This window comes from Entelurus aequoreus, linkage group LG21 (assembly GCF_033978785.1).
Source record: "Entelurus aequoreus isolate RoL-2023_Sb linkage group LG21, RoL_Eaeq_v1.1, whole genome shotgun sequence".
In the NCBI taxonomy this organism is placed as follows: Eukaryota; Metazoa; Chordata; class Actinopteri; order Syngnathiformes; family Syngnathidae; genus Entelurus; species Entelurus aequoreus.
In genome coordinates, this window is record NC_084751.1 from 15,625,590 (window position 1) to 15,640,387 (window position 14,798).

Genomic DNA, 14,798 nt, shown 5'->3' on the forward strand with positions numbered 1-14,798 from the left:
CATAAATTATTTTTTTTTAATTTTTATTTTATTTTACATGAGTTATTATTTGTACAAACATGGTGCAAAGTAATTCATGATTTGTTAAAAAAAAATGTTAGTGGCTCGCTAGTTAAAATGGGATATTGTGATTTCACAAGACTGTCTTAGAAGTGATCATTTGAAAATGTTCAATTTGAAAAATGTGCTTTTAGAGAAAATATAAAAATAAAGTGTTGCATATTGATATTTATCTGTTTCTATATATATTTAATGTGAGAAATCATTAAGATGATCAGTGTTTCCACAATGATAAATATCATTAATTATTAATAATAACATAGAGTTAAAGGTAAATTGAGCAAATTTGCTATTTCTGACAATTTATTTAAGTGTGTATCAAACTGGTAGCCCTTCGCATTAATCAGTACCCAAGAAGTAGCTCTTGGTTTCAAAAAGGTTGGTGACCCCTGATATATATGATACAGATATACACTATCATATATACCATCATCATAATACAGTCATCACACAAGATAATCACATTGAATTATTTACATTATTTACAATCAGGGGTGTGGAGGGGGGGGGGGTAGGATATGGACAGCAAGTAGTGGACATAGAGAGAGAGAGAGAGAGATCAGAAGGCATAAGAAAAAGTATCTGCATTTGATTGTTTACATTTGATTATTAGCAATCTGGGGAGGGTGTTAGTTTAGGGTTGTAGCTGCCTGGAGGTGAGCTTTTATTGCGGTTTTGAAGGAGGATAGAGATGCCCTTTCTTTTATACCTGTTGGGAGCGCATTCCACATTGATGTGGCATAGAAAGAGAATGAGTTAAGACCTTTGTTAGTTCGGAATCTGGGTTGAACGTGGTTAGTGGAGCTCCCCCTGGTGTTGTGGTTATGGCGGTCATTTACGTTAAGGAAGTAGTTTGACATGTACTTCGGTATCAGGGAGGTGTAGTGGATTTTATAGACTAGGCTCAGTGCAAGTTGTTTAACTCTGTCCTCCACCTTGAGCCAGCCCACTTTAGAGAAGTGGGTAGGAGTGAGGTGGGATCTGGGGTGGAGGTCTAGAAGTAACCTGACTGTCAAGTAACCTAAGCTGTGGATACTTAATTAAGGTTTCAAGCATCAAATCGCATGTACATTGCTTTCTTTGGACTTATTGTGCTAAGTAGCAAAATTTGTGAAAAAGCTGTAAAAAGGATTAAAAAAAACTTCTTAGAAGCACACACAGAAGCAATTAGCATAGTAGCTAAAGACAGCACTGCCATACTGACTGAATGATCGGCCCACCCACAATGAATGTGCTGCCGTCCACACAATGAGGGGGGTAACGTTCATACACTAAGACACAGTTTGAACAACAAAGCATATTTTCATTCGGTCTGTGGTTAGCCTGATCATAATCGCATAGTTGATGGGAGAGACTTTTGCACTAAAGATGGTCCTGAATAAAGGACTGGCTGGCGTCCCATCTAAGGTGTAACCAGCCTCTGGCCTAAAATCAGCTGGGATAAGCTCCAGCTCACCTGTGACTCTATTGACTAAATACCATCACACATTCAGGTGTATGTAGTTAATGCATCTTATTTTCTTCTTTCTTTTCAGGATTTTCAGTTTCGAGAAATGAGGAAAGCAAAAATTTTCCAACCTTCCGAAGAAATGCCAAAGGAAAGGACAAGTTTGCTGTGTGTCTCAAACAAATATGGCTTAATGGTCGCCGGGATGGGGAGAACCTTCAAAGTTTACCGCACACAGGACATCATCGCTGATAAACAGGAGCGCATAGGTATGGAGGGTACAGTATGGACGATATGGCTGAAAACGGTCAATATCGATATTTATTTGTATTTTTTATGACCTACTGAAAATGACCAGGACAAAATATATTAAATGTAAAACATTTTATTCTAAATATAACCTTAGTCTGATTATTATCTACTCAACTTTTAAAGCGGAAAGGAAATGTCAACACGTCCATAGAAAACATTCAATAAATGTAAAACAAATTCTAAAATCACATAAAATGCTTAAGAATAACCTCTTTAAATTAGGATGAAAAAAAAAAGAAATATGTAAGAAATGCTGAATAAAATGTCACAAAACTGTGCAACGTGTGAAAATCTAAACAGAGAAACCCGAGAAGAACTATTTTTTACGCCAGGAAGTAACGGCTCTGTAACATTTAATTTGGTCTGTTATTCTTATTTAAGTATGGAAATGAATTTATGTTATGCAGTAATTATTATTTAAATATTTTTGTACCAAACTACTATTAGTTTGAAGTACCACATTTGTAATGTTGTGTAATTTATTTGATTCATACAGTCTTGCACTTTAGTTAGGCCTGGGCCGATATTCAATAAGTCAATTAACCGACGATAAATGAAAATCAAAGTCAGTAAGTTTTCCAGCATCAATGAATCGCTATCTGCATGCTTCAAAGGCTTTCACGCTTTCCGTCGCTTTTAGCGGCTAAATGTGTTTGTACCATCGCGGAATGAAAATAAGGGGGTGAATTATCTTGTCCTCATTAAGTGTCTATGACTCTTTGTGCAGGGCCACTGGCCGGTTAGCATCGCACAGTGCAACTAGTTAGCATGTTTTAGCTAACATGGACAAAATGAACACTAAAACAAAGGCCACCGCACCAATGTGGGAGTATTTCAGTTTAAACCTTTGGAACAAGATGAGACTATCAACTCCGAAGGAGCCAGTTTGCCCACTTGAAATACAAACCCCGTTTCCATTTGAGTTGGGAAATTGTGTTAGATGTAAATATAAACGGAATACAATGATTTGCAAATCATTTTCAACCCATACTCCGTTGAAAATGCTACAAAGACAACATATTTGATGTTCAAACTGATAAACTTTTTTTTTTTTTGCAAATAATCATTAACTTTAGAATTTGATGCCAGCAACAGGTGACAAAGAAGTTGGGAAAGGTGGCAATAAATACGGATAAAGTTGAGGAATGCTCATCAAACACTTATTTGGAACATCCCACAGGTGTGCAGGCTAATTGGGAACAGGTGGGTGCCATAATTGGGTATAAAAACAGCTTCCCAAAAAATGCTCAGTCTTTCACAAGAAAGGATGGGGCGAGGTACACCCCTTTGTCCACAACTGCGTGAGCAAATAGTCAAACAATTTAAGGACAACGTTTCTCAAAGTGCAATTGCAAGAAATTTAGGGATTTCAACATCTACGGTCCATAATATCATCAAAAGGTTCAGAGAATCTGGAGAAATCACTCCACGTAAGCGGCATGGCCGGAAACCAACATTGAATGACCGTGACCTTCGATCCCTCAGACGGCACTGTATCAAAAACCGACATCAATCTCTAAAGGATATCACCACATGGGCTCAGGAACACTTCAGAAAACCTATGTCACTAAATACAGTTCGTCGCTACATTTGTAAGTGCAAGTTAAAACTCTACTATGCAAAGCGAAAGCCATTTATCAACAACATCCAGAAACGCCGCCAGCTTCTCTGGGCCCGAGATCATCTAAGATGGACTCATGCAAAGTTGAAAAGTGTTCTGTGGTCTGACGAGTTCACATTTCAAATTGTTTTTGGAAATATTCGACATTGTGTCATCCGGACCAAAGGGGAAGTGAACCATCCAGACTGTTATCGATGCAAAGTTAAAAAGCCAGCATCTGTGATGGTATGGGGGTTCATTAGTGCCCAAGGCATGGGTAACTTACACATCTGTGAAGGCACCATTAATGCTGAAAAGTACATACAGGTTTTGGAACAACATATGCTGCCATCTAAGCGCCGTCTTTTTCATGGACGCCCCTGCTTATTTCAGCAAGACAATGCCAAGCCACATTCAGCACGTGTTAAAAGAATTCCACTTTCAAAGCTTCAACAATTAGTTTCCTCAGTTCCCAATCGTTTATTGAGTGTTGTTAAAAGAAAAGGTGCTGTAACACAGTGGTGAACATGCCCTTTCCCAACTACTTTGTGGCACGTGTTGCAGCCATGAAATTCTAAGTTAATTATTATTTGCAAAAAAAAAATAAAGTTTATGAGTTTGAACATCAAATATCTTGTCTTTGTAGTGCATTCAATTGAATATGGGTTGAAAAGGATTTGCAAATCATTGTATTCCGTTTATATTTACATCTAACACAATTTCCCAACTCATATGGAAACGGGGTTTGTACAACCACTTGACAGTCCAAACTCACTCCGCACTCAGTTCTTGTAAACAAAACAGTGCAAAATAGTGTGCTCTCTTAGAAATGCATTGCCAAAGACATGCTGCCATTAAATGCTGTTATAAAATTAGCATTTTTTAAAAGTTCTGTCATGTTGTCATGTCATGCCAATGGTCCTCACTCGGAATCGGCCAAACTTAATTGTGTTGTGCATTAGCCTTTTAATATATCTGTTTAAACTGTAGTGTTTATATTGTTACTTTACACTTTTGTTTAAAAATGTTCTAACTAGGTGTCAGTTAAGTAATGTACAACGCTACCTCTGCCCATCATGTTAAACATAGTAGTGCAACTTTGGTTGTCAGTACTTTATTTAGCTATTTTATTTATCATTATGATTGTGTATATTTGTACCGCCCATCCCCTCTAGATATTTGATTAATTAAGTAACAATTAATTTTCTTATGTAAGTGCAAAATCTTGCAAACAGACAAATTATATTGTAATGTTATTTGTGTGTTTTATTTACTTGGAGATTTAAACATTTTAATTTTAATTACAACGTTAGAATACACGAGAAAACCAAGTTTATGGCATTTGAAAGGATGTACATGCATTATTATATATTATCGTTAAATCAATGGTTAAGTTGGCCTCATAAAAATATTGGCAATAATATTGTTTATCGGCAATAATTTGTAGGTCATAATATCCATCCATCCATCCATTTTCTACCGCTCGTCCCTTGCAGGGGGTGTTGGAGCCTATCTCAGCTGCATTCAGGTCAAGCAAAATTTGTTATCGGCCCCGGCCTAACTTTAGTTTCACTTTTGTATTCGTGTATACCCGAATAAGGAACGGATGAGGGTTGAAAAGAAAAGAGGTGAGGACTAGTGTCAGGTTTTTTTTTTTTAAATCCCCAAAACTACCAAACTATCGAGGTGACTTTACCTGTTTTATCGACTATTTATTCACTTTCTGCAGCACGTAGGCAGCAAGATGGCGCAACCCAAATGATAGTTGATACTGTTACCTGATTGGCTGTTAGCGTGTCCCTCCCATTGCTCAGTGATCACTCCCTGTTTTGTTAGGTTACTAGAGCATGAGTGCCTTTGTTCATGCAACCAACCTTGCTTCATAACTTGTGGTTTATTCTGCCCAAAAAATTACTTATTTATGTAGTGTTTTATGAAACACATTTTTTATTGATATCGATTGTGTCTTATCGCGATGTATATTGATATCGGTTTATCGGCCCAGCCACATAGTATGGAGTATAGTTGTCTTTTACCTTCTTCTCTTTGCCCACATAGTATGGAGTATGATTGTTTTTTACGTTCTTGTCTTTGTGTCATGATTGTCCCGTCTCGTCTTAGTTGAAGGAATTGAAGCGCTGGCGGAGGTAACCGTGGAGATGAATTTGCACCACTTGGCTCTCAGTTGTGATGAGCTTACCTTGTCAGTGTGCGGAATCGCTACGGACACGGCTTTGTCCATCATATTCTATGACGTCCGCACCTTTGTGAACAAGGTAAGTACTTTCTTCAAGCTCTATGCCACTCTACTGTATCTGTACTGCAGAAAACGTCAGTCAGAATATGAACGTTAGTTGTTCGGCTGTGTTTACAGGCTCGACCACAGAAGTCGGCGTTTGCATTGTGGCAGCCGGCTGTGCCCCCGGAGTCCTTAGTGCAGGACCTGAAGTGGAATCCTGCTCAGGCTTCTATGTTGGCCGTCTGTCTGTCTGATGGCAGCATGTCCATCTTGGACGTAACCAACAGCGTCAACACACAGGCCCAACTACCCGCTTCCAGCGGTGTCACGTGCCGTGAGTGAAGAGTTCTCATATTAATTTGGAATGGCAGATAATGCAATGCATTAATTCAGGGGTCTTCAACAGGAGGTACTGCAGGCGGGCCGAGAAATGTTTGATTGTTTTTTTAATATATTTTTAAGACCATATATTAATATACATTTTCCACAAATGTATAAATGTCTTTAAATATACATAAACATTGAGCCAACACACTGTCATATAGTTGAATCTGAAAATATGACATATAACATGAATTAATTGATCATTTAAAGGGGAACTGCACTTTTTTTGGAATGGCCTGTTAGCATCACACAGTGCAACTAGTTAGCATGTAGCAACTAACATGGTCAACTAGTATTGCATATATAGTATGCAGTATATATTTTAATAAATTATTCTGAGGCCATATCGCCAATCACTAATTATTACTATTTACAACTTTACACCATATTTTAATTTTGAAAGCAAAAAATACAAGAATGATGTGTTGCTAATAGACTACCGTATATACTTATTTCTTTCAAAATGCTTTGAATTTATTGGATCCTGTTACAAACATATATTTATAATATTTTCTTAAATACTTAAAAATATGAAATATGAAAGTTTCCCTGAACGAGCATGGGGAAAAATTAACTTGACCTAATAGAGTAGCTCTTTATTTTATAAAAAAAATAAAATAAACTTTTGTTTGTATTCTATTTGGAATTGAATTACTTCATTTATAACTTTCGTATTAATTTTGTCCTTAATTTAATGTCACAGTAATGTTCCAGCAGTGGCTGGCAGGCTAATTGGAGAGGGCTCGTTTTTAGCCATCAAATCAGTCGACTAAATCAACAGTACACTCTTTTGGTTGCAAGGGTCCTTTAGAAACAATCTGTGGAGTAAGTGACTTCCCTGCTTATTATCTGTCATGTGCTGCATTTGTACTTTTGAAGTTTGCTGGAGCCCTAAAGGAAAACAAGTTGCCGTAGGGAAAATGAATGGCACTGTCAGCCAGTATACCCCAGTAAGTGAAAATAATGCAGTCTGATAATAAATAGAACCTGTGTTATGACTGACTTTTTTATGTTGATTAAAAAGGCACTGGAGGAGAAAAAAGTGATTCCATGTCCACACTTCTACACTTCTGATGACCCTGTCAAAGGTAAGTACAGCCCTATTAGGTGTTCTGCATTCCTTTATCTGCTTATTATGTACTAATTATTGCACTACTGTATGTGTTCATTTTAAAGCGTTTACTGCATCTCTTTACTGTTGCAGTTCTTGACCTGCTTTGGCTGAGGACGTATTCTTTCGGTGTGGTCTACGCCGCTGCAGACGGCTCTTCAGAGACCCCACCTGAGCTCGTATTGATCACCATCCCTGTGCGTAGCTACTCATTATGTGTGAACATATCTATACAGTATTGCTGAAAAATACTAGTTGACTTGTTTTATTGACCTTTTTTCCACAGAATTACTTTTGATGTAGAAAAACACCAAATAGCAACATTAATTTGACATTGTTGCGTTACCGTAATTCAGCATTTTGCCTTAATTGTTTTTTTTTGTTTGTTTTTAGATACGTTTTCTTTTTGACGGTCTTACTTTTTGAGGTACATTTTACTGCATGCTTAACACATGTAAAAGTATCAGGAGACTTTAGAAGTAGTTTACCCTTTTATTAGTTTTAGTATGGGAAACATAAAAATATAATTCCTAATACATATCTACAATATACAGGCATGTGAAATATACACAAAAATGCGGAGTCCACAATTTTACTGAGTTTTTCCTAATGAAATATCAATAAAAATACGACCGAAACAATTTGTTGAATGCTCACCTCAGCCACAGGTACTTGCTGTTCCTCTTGCCTAAATGCCGCACTAGGTTGCAGGACGGGGAGATGATCAGGGACACTGAAACAAGCTCGCTAGTTAGCGAACCATCTAGGTAACTTACTTGGCTCGCTGTCTGAGCCACAATGTTGGTGGCGGTCTACTTTGCTGCTAATCATATTTGGATGAGTACAATCCGAACTCTGTTAGTTCCGAACCAGTTCTATTTTTAGAGTATTTATTTGCAGCCAGCGAGAAGGTATATTTTTGATGTGACAGATTGTAACAAAGATCACAACATCGGAAGTATATTACCCGAGGGGCATGGCTACAGTGTAGAGTTGACAAATGGGAGTTCTTTGCATGCATGTTATACAATTTTAAATTAGTTTTCGATGATAATATTATGAGTAAATTATCTACTAAAAAACTAAACGTTCTGTGGTACATTACATGGAACATGTAAATGTCAAAAAGACAGCCAAAATAGGTTGGTCGCTGAGAATAACTTTAAAGAAATTAACAAATTAAAAAGATGGTTTGACAAAAACAGACTATCGTTGAATCTCAGTAAAACTAAAATAATGCTATTTGGTGACAGTAGAAGAGAAAGTCAAACACAAATACAAATAGACGGAATAGAAATTGAAAGAGTAAATGAAACCAAATTTCTAGGTATAATGATTGATGATAAATTGAACTGGAAATCTCATGTAAAAAATATACAACATAAAGTAGCAAGAAACACATCAATAATGAATAAAGCAAAACATGTAGACCAAAAATCACTTCATATCCTCTCCTGCTCGCTAGTGTTACCATATCTGAGTTACTGTGTAGAAATATGGGGAAATAACTACAACAGTACACTTCATTCATTAACGGTGTTACAAAAAAGATCAGTTAGAATAATACATAATGTTGGATATAGAGAACATACAAATCCTTTATTTATTGAATAAAAAATACTGAAATTCCACGACATAGTGAATTTGCAAACAGCTAAAATTATACATAAAGCAAACTATAACCTGCTACCCATGAATATACAACAATTCTTCTCCAAAATAGAGGAACATCTGTATGCACGTACAACACTTAAGACCTTCAGTATATCAGTATGTGGGATTAAATTATGGAATGGATTAAGCAAAGCAATCAAACAATGTACTAATATGATCCACTTCAAGAAACTCTTCAAACTTAAAGTGTTTACAAAGTACAAAGAAGAAGAACCATGATAAACATTCTGGATTTATTCCATCCATCCATTCTTTCATTCTCAAAATAATCTTACTTATCTCATTATATGTAATATGAATTACGTCACCAATTATTATTTATTTATTTATTTTTATTGTGATTACTTATGGAGTATATTGTGAATAAATTGGGAACAGGAAGTGAACAAAAGTTTTAGCAACTGTTATGTAAAAGAAAAGGGGTAGGATATAAACTCTGCTTCTTCCTACTCCTTTTCGAACATGTTGGAAAGAGAAACTGGAAATTGTGATGTATCATGCGTATGCTTGCATGTTTGAAATAAACCCAAACTCAAACTCAAAAAAGGTAAAATATAGTGTAGAAATGGACTCAGTTGCAGTAAATGTAGTCTTGATTTTCAAAATGTTCTTTCTCGGGACTGCAACTGTACATTTCTACAAGTATGATGGTACTGTGGTACTTTTTAAGTGATTGTTTTTCAGTGTGATTTAGTGGAAGGACACGCCTTATTTAGTGAAATCACCAAAATAAAAATAAGTAATGCCCCTGGTTAATAGTAACAAAATACATTTTTGTTTTCCAGAAGAAGGACGAAAAGGTGGAAACAAAGTACCTTAACTTCAGCGACACAGTGTTCGGCTGCTGCACAAAGCGACAGCATCACTACTTCCTCAGCCACGTCGAGGACTGGTGAGAATCATCACGACACACATCACACGCTTGACGTTTTTTGATTCCATGTGGTTTACTTCACGCAGGAATCTTGTTTTGGCCGCATCCGCCGCTTCCATCGAAGTCAGCGTCATCGCCAGACAAGACGAGAAGGTGCTTCATGTAGTTTCCATTTGTAATTATTGGTGACATATGTAAAGGTACGCGTTATAGTCATTAAGACAATTTTTGCCATTTTAGATCTGGGAGCTGTGGCTCCTGGAGGACACTGGGAGGGCGGAGCTACCCGTAACTGAGAACGATGACACGCTGCCCCTCGGCTTAGCAATTGACTACACCAATCAACAGCAGATTCGCATCAGTAAGTCAAGTTGGTTTTACTACCGTTCTGGCTCGTTGGTTTTCGAGTTGTGATTCTTCTCACAAAGAGTGGAAGAGATCTCCTTGAGCCCATGGTTGAATCTTTTGTGCTGATATTTTGCAGCTTGGATAATTAAAAGTTCAAGGCCTTGGTTGATGTATATATGAGCCAGTTTTGTTACATGTTGAATAAATGTAGTTTCCTCAAGATTGCCAAGGTACCTGTAGCGTTAGGGGCGTGGTCCAGATGATGTCATCATATTATTTACTGTGATGCATATATTTTCTTTAAAAAGTCAAAAAACACGTGTACAGACATTAAAAAACAAATATGTTAACATTAATTATAGTATTGACATATTTTTTCCTACGTAATATCGTATTGCGCTATTTTTCAATTGTTGCTACGTAATGTACAATGTACTTTGTGATTAGTGTTTAGAGACTCTTTAATGTCGCTCCATGTCTGCGACAAAAAGTGAGCTATAGAGAGCCTGACATCACGCTTGCTTTGCGCTGCTGCTAACCTTTCTCTTAAATTTTGAAGATCGCTGTCAGCGGCTATATCTCAAATATATTATAGTACGCCTTAATCGCGGACGTGCTGCCTCCCGAGAAAACCCAGTGCGTATGGCTTATGTTATCACAACATACAGTTTTGGCAGCGTTGTTTCGGTGATCAAATTTTTGGTGCATCACTAGTCAATAATGCGCAAATAATAAACTGTATAAATCCATTCATATTGTAACTACCTGCTGGTGTTAATGTGTATGTCCTTGTGTTATGATTTAGATTTTTCCCATGGCCTCTGAACACAACGTGTTGGCGCAGAATGATGAAGTGTTGTGTGTCTAGGAGTTAGACACGGAGACAGACGTGTGCACGGAGGAAATAAGTGTTGGAATTGAGCCCGTTGTTAGCATAAAGAGGGTCAGACTTTGTCTTCTTCTGGACGCTACAATACCAGGGTTTCCACAGGGCATTAAAAAGCAGCAAAAGTCATTAAATGGATTTTGGGACTTGTGTGCACGAAGGAAATAAGTGTTGGAATTGGGCCCAGTGTTAGTGTAAGATTGGCAATAAAAGCTAGAAAGAGGGTCAGACTGTGTGTGTCTTCTTCTGGACGCTACCTTACCAGGGTTTCCGCAGGGCATTAAAAAGCAGCAAAAGTCATTAAATGGATTTTGCGAAAATTAAGCCTTTAAGTGGCATTAAAAAGCATTAGATACGATGTCCAAGCAGTAGAAAATGGATGGATGGATGACCAACAAAGCCACTTCTGGTGTCGCCACTACTATTTTCAGCTGCTGCTACCACTACAGAAAAATAAATTATTGCGTGCCAATTCTAATTAAAGAGTAACAGGTTATGTAAACTTTTCCACTATTCAAGATTATAATTGTCAAATGCTTACAATTGTGTATATACAGACAATTGTAAGCTTTTGATTATATAGTATATAATAACAATATGCAGTAGGATATGGGAATTACATTTTTTTAAGTGCCATTAAAAAGCATTTCAATTTGCTGATACCTGTAAAAACTCTGAATACATTATATTTATTTTCTTTTTTTTTCAAGTAAAAAGCCTCATTTTTAAGGTATGGTGGCTAATATGTCTCTGTGACGCATTGCCACGGTCAAATACATTAAGGAGAAACCCTGCCGTATTTGCGACACAGACGAAAAGTGTGTCAAAGGTTTTAAGAACACAATCTAAGAAGAAATTCTCATGCTAACTTTAAAGAGAACCTGTGATGAATTTCGTCTTTTCTGACTTATAAATGGTGTTACAATGTTGGATACTCTGGTAAAACAATTTCACAACATCATATCATAAAGTTTATGCATTTTGACGTGAGCTTGCGTGCAGTTTTGGATCCCTCTGTTCGCAGGGTTTTGCAGTCTGGCTTCGTTGTGACGTCAGAGCGAAGTTTAAGCACTTATTTGGACATAAGGTAAAGCGCTCAGCCAGAGCAGATAGCTCCCCCCATCTGCTTCAGTATATGAGAAAGCACAAAAAAGGCAAAATAAAGTGTTAATTTAATCTAATCTTGGCATGGACATAACACCCATGTGCGACAAGAAATGACATAAACTCTGCTAAAATAACATTTTGTTATGCACATTCTAAATCGATCGCTGAGTGTGCATTTGTACCTAATGTTGTGACCGGGTGAATCTATAAAATGTTTATGAAGTTTATTTAGGACTGTGTTTTGGGAAAAAAATAGCAGTGATAAGTCACTTAGGATAAACCATGGGTACAGAAAGTATTCACCCCTTTAAATTTTTCAGTCTTTGTTACATTGCAGCCATTATTAAAAAAGACAAACTGAACTATCACATGGTCGTATAAGTATTCATTTGCTCACTATTGACTAGAAGCACCCTTTTGAGCTAGTACAGACATGAGTATTCTTTGGAATGATGCAACAAGTTTTTCCATCTGGATTTGAGGATCCTCTGCCATTCTTTGCAAATCCTCTTTAGTCTGTCAGGTTGCATGGTAAACGTTGGTGGACAGCCATTTTCAGGTCTCTCAAGAAATGCTCAGTTGGGTTTAGGTCACAGAGTTGTTCCGAAAACACTCCTTTATTTGAGCTGTGTGCTTAGAGTCATTGTCTTGTTGGAAGGTGAACCTTCGGCCCTGAGCACTCTGGAAACAGTTTTCTTCCAGGATATCTCTGTATTTGGCCGCATTAATCTTTTCTTCAATTGCAACCAGTCGTTCTGTCCCTGCAGCTGAAAAACACCCCCTTAGCATGATTTTGCCACCACCATGTTTCACTGTTGGGATTGTATTGGGCAGGTAATAAGCAGTGCCTGGTTTTCTCCACACATACTGCTTAGAAATTAAGCCAAAAAAATAATTAATTAAATATTTTTGGCAAACTCCATGCGGGCTTTCATATGTCTTGCAATAATAATATAAAAAAAAGAGTTAAAGTACCAATGATTGTCACACACTAGGTGTGGTGACATTATTCTCTGCATTTAACATAGCTGGATTCCAATGATGGAGCAGAGCCATCTAACCAACTTTAACTTAACTTTTTTAAGAAGGTTCAAAAGAATTAGACTGAATACCTATGACCATGTGATATTTAAGTTTTTCTTATTTGATAAATTTGCAAAAAATTATACATTTCTGTTTTTTTCTGTCAGGATGGGGTGATGAGTAATTAATGAGAAATACAATGAACTTTTTTTAATTTAAGCTAATGGCTGCAATGAAACAAAGTGAAACATTTAAAGTTAAAAGTACCAATGATTGTCACACACGCACACTAGGTGTGGTGAAATTTGTCCTCTGCATTTGACCCATCCCCTTGTTCACCCCCTGGGAGGTGAGGGGAGCAGTGGTGCTGCACTCGGGAAACATTTTTGGTGATTTAACCCCCAATTCCAACCCTTGATGCTGAGTGCCAAGCAGGGAGGTAATGGGTCCCATTTTTATAGTCTTTGGTATGACTCGGCCGGGGTTTGAACTCACAACCTACCGATCTCAGGGCAGACACTCTAACCACTAGGCCACTGAGTAGGGGTCTGAATACTTTACATTTTCAAAAGATAAATTATGATACTTTTGGAGAGGATGGCGTGTGGTTTAATTTGCTATCCACAAACGCCTCCAAAATTAAGCATCTTGCAAAAACTCAACAAAAAAAAACGGGTTATAAAGGTTACTGTGGAGCAGCATTTATGCACAGTTTACACCAAAGCTTATCCAAAACATATTATCTAGACCATAAGGAAGTGTTTTTTAAATATAAATTTAAGTCAAAATAGTATAGTAGTATAGCACTATAATATAATGGTGATCAATGATGCTGAATTATTCAGAAATAAGAAAATATTTTAAATGAAATGTGATTTACTGTATGAAAAAAAAAAAAGTAGTACCGGTAAAGTAAAATTGTTGTGCATATGACCTTTTAAATCCACAAGGCCACCTTCTCAGCGGCGTGGCGAAGTTGGTAGAGTGGCTGTGCCAGCAATCGGAGTGTTGCTGGTTACTGGGGTTCAATTCCCACCTTCTACCTTCCTAGTCACGTCCGTTGTGTCCTTGGGCAAGACACTTCACCCTTTGCCTCTGATGGCTGCTGGTTAGCGCCTTGCATGGCAGCTCCCGCCATCAGTGTGTGAATGTGTGTGTGAATGGGTAAATGTGGAAATACTGTCAAAGCGCTTTGAGTACCTTGAAGGTAGAAAAGCGCTATACAAGTACAACCCATTTAGCATTTGTGGTTAGTGTGTCTGCCCTGAGATCGGTAGGTTGTGAGTTCAAACCCCGGCCGAGTCATACCAAAGACTATAAAAATAGGACCCATTACCTCCCTGCTTGGCACTTGGGATCAAGGGATGGAATTGGGGGGTAAATCACCAAAATGATTCCCGGGCGTGGCCACCGCTATTGCTCACTGCTCCACTCACCTCCCAGGTGGTGAACAAGGGGATGGGTCAAATGCAGAGGTTAATTACACCACACCTAGTGTGTGTGTGACAATCATTGGTACTTTAACTTTAATATAAACCAGGATCAATGCTGTAGTCAAACTGTTGCCATTATAAAAACTTTTTCTACATCTACACAAACTTTTGAGTATGATTTTAACATCGAATGTGTAAAAATACCTTGACTACTGCTATTAGTAAAAACTATAAAACACCAGCTTTAATGACAAAGGTGTAAATGCAAGTGCATCTATTTATGCTCACTCAATTGAGGTC

At 37.5% G+C, this 14,798-nt stretch overlaps 1 protein-coding gene across 3 annotated transcripts in view; it reads left to right on the top strand.

Moving 5' to 3' along the window:
• The window catches only part of nup214 (nucleoporin 214), a 54,150-nt gene that overhangs the window by 7,539 nt on the left and 31,813 nt on the right, over positions 1 to 14,798 (top strand). For all 3 annotated transcript variants that reach the window (XM_062031036.1, XM_062031037.1, XM_062031038.1), the window contains exons 2-10: positions 1,596 to 1,776; positions 5,541 to 5,695; positions 5,794 to 5,992; positions 6,922 to 6,992; positions 7,067 to 7,130; positions 7,247 to 7,350; positions 9,613 to 9,719; positions 9,788 to 9,854; positions 9,942 to 10,062. In XM_062031036.1, the coding sequence (XP_061887020.1) occupies positions 1,596 to 1,776; positions 5,541 to 5,695; positions 5,794 to 5,992; positions 6,922 to 6,992; positions 7,067 to 7,130; positions 7,247 to 7,350; positions 9,613 to 9,719; positions 9,788 to 9,854; positions 9,942 to 10,062 (1,069 nt within the window). The remainder of the gene's footprint in view (positions 1 to 1,595; positions 1,777 to 5,540; positions 5,696 to 5,793; positions 5,993 to 6,921; positions 6,993 to 7,066; positions 7,131 to 7,246; positions 7,351 to 9,612; positions 9,720 to 9,787; positions 9,855 to 9,941; positions 10,063 to 14,798) is intronic.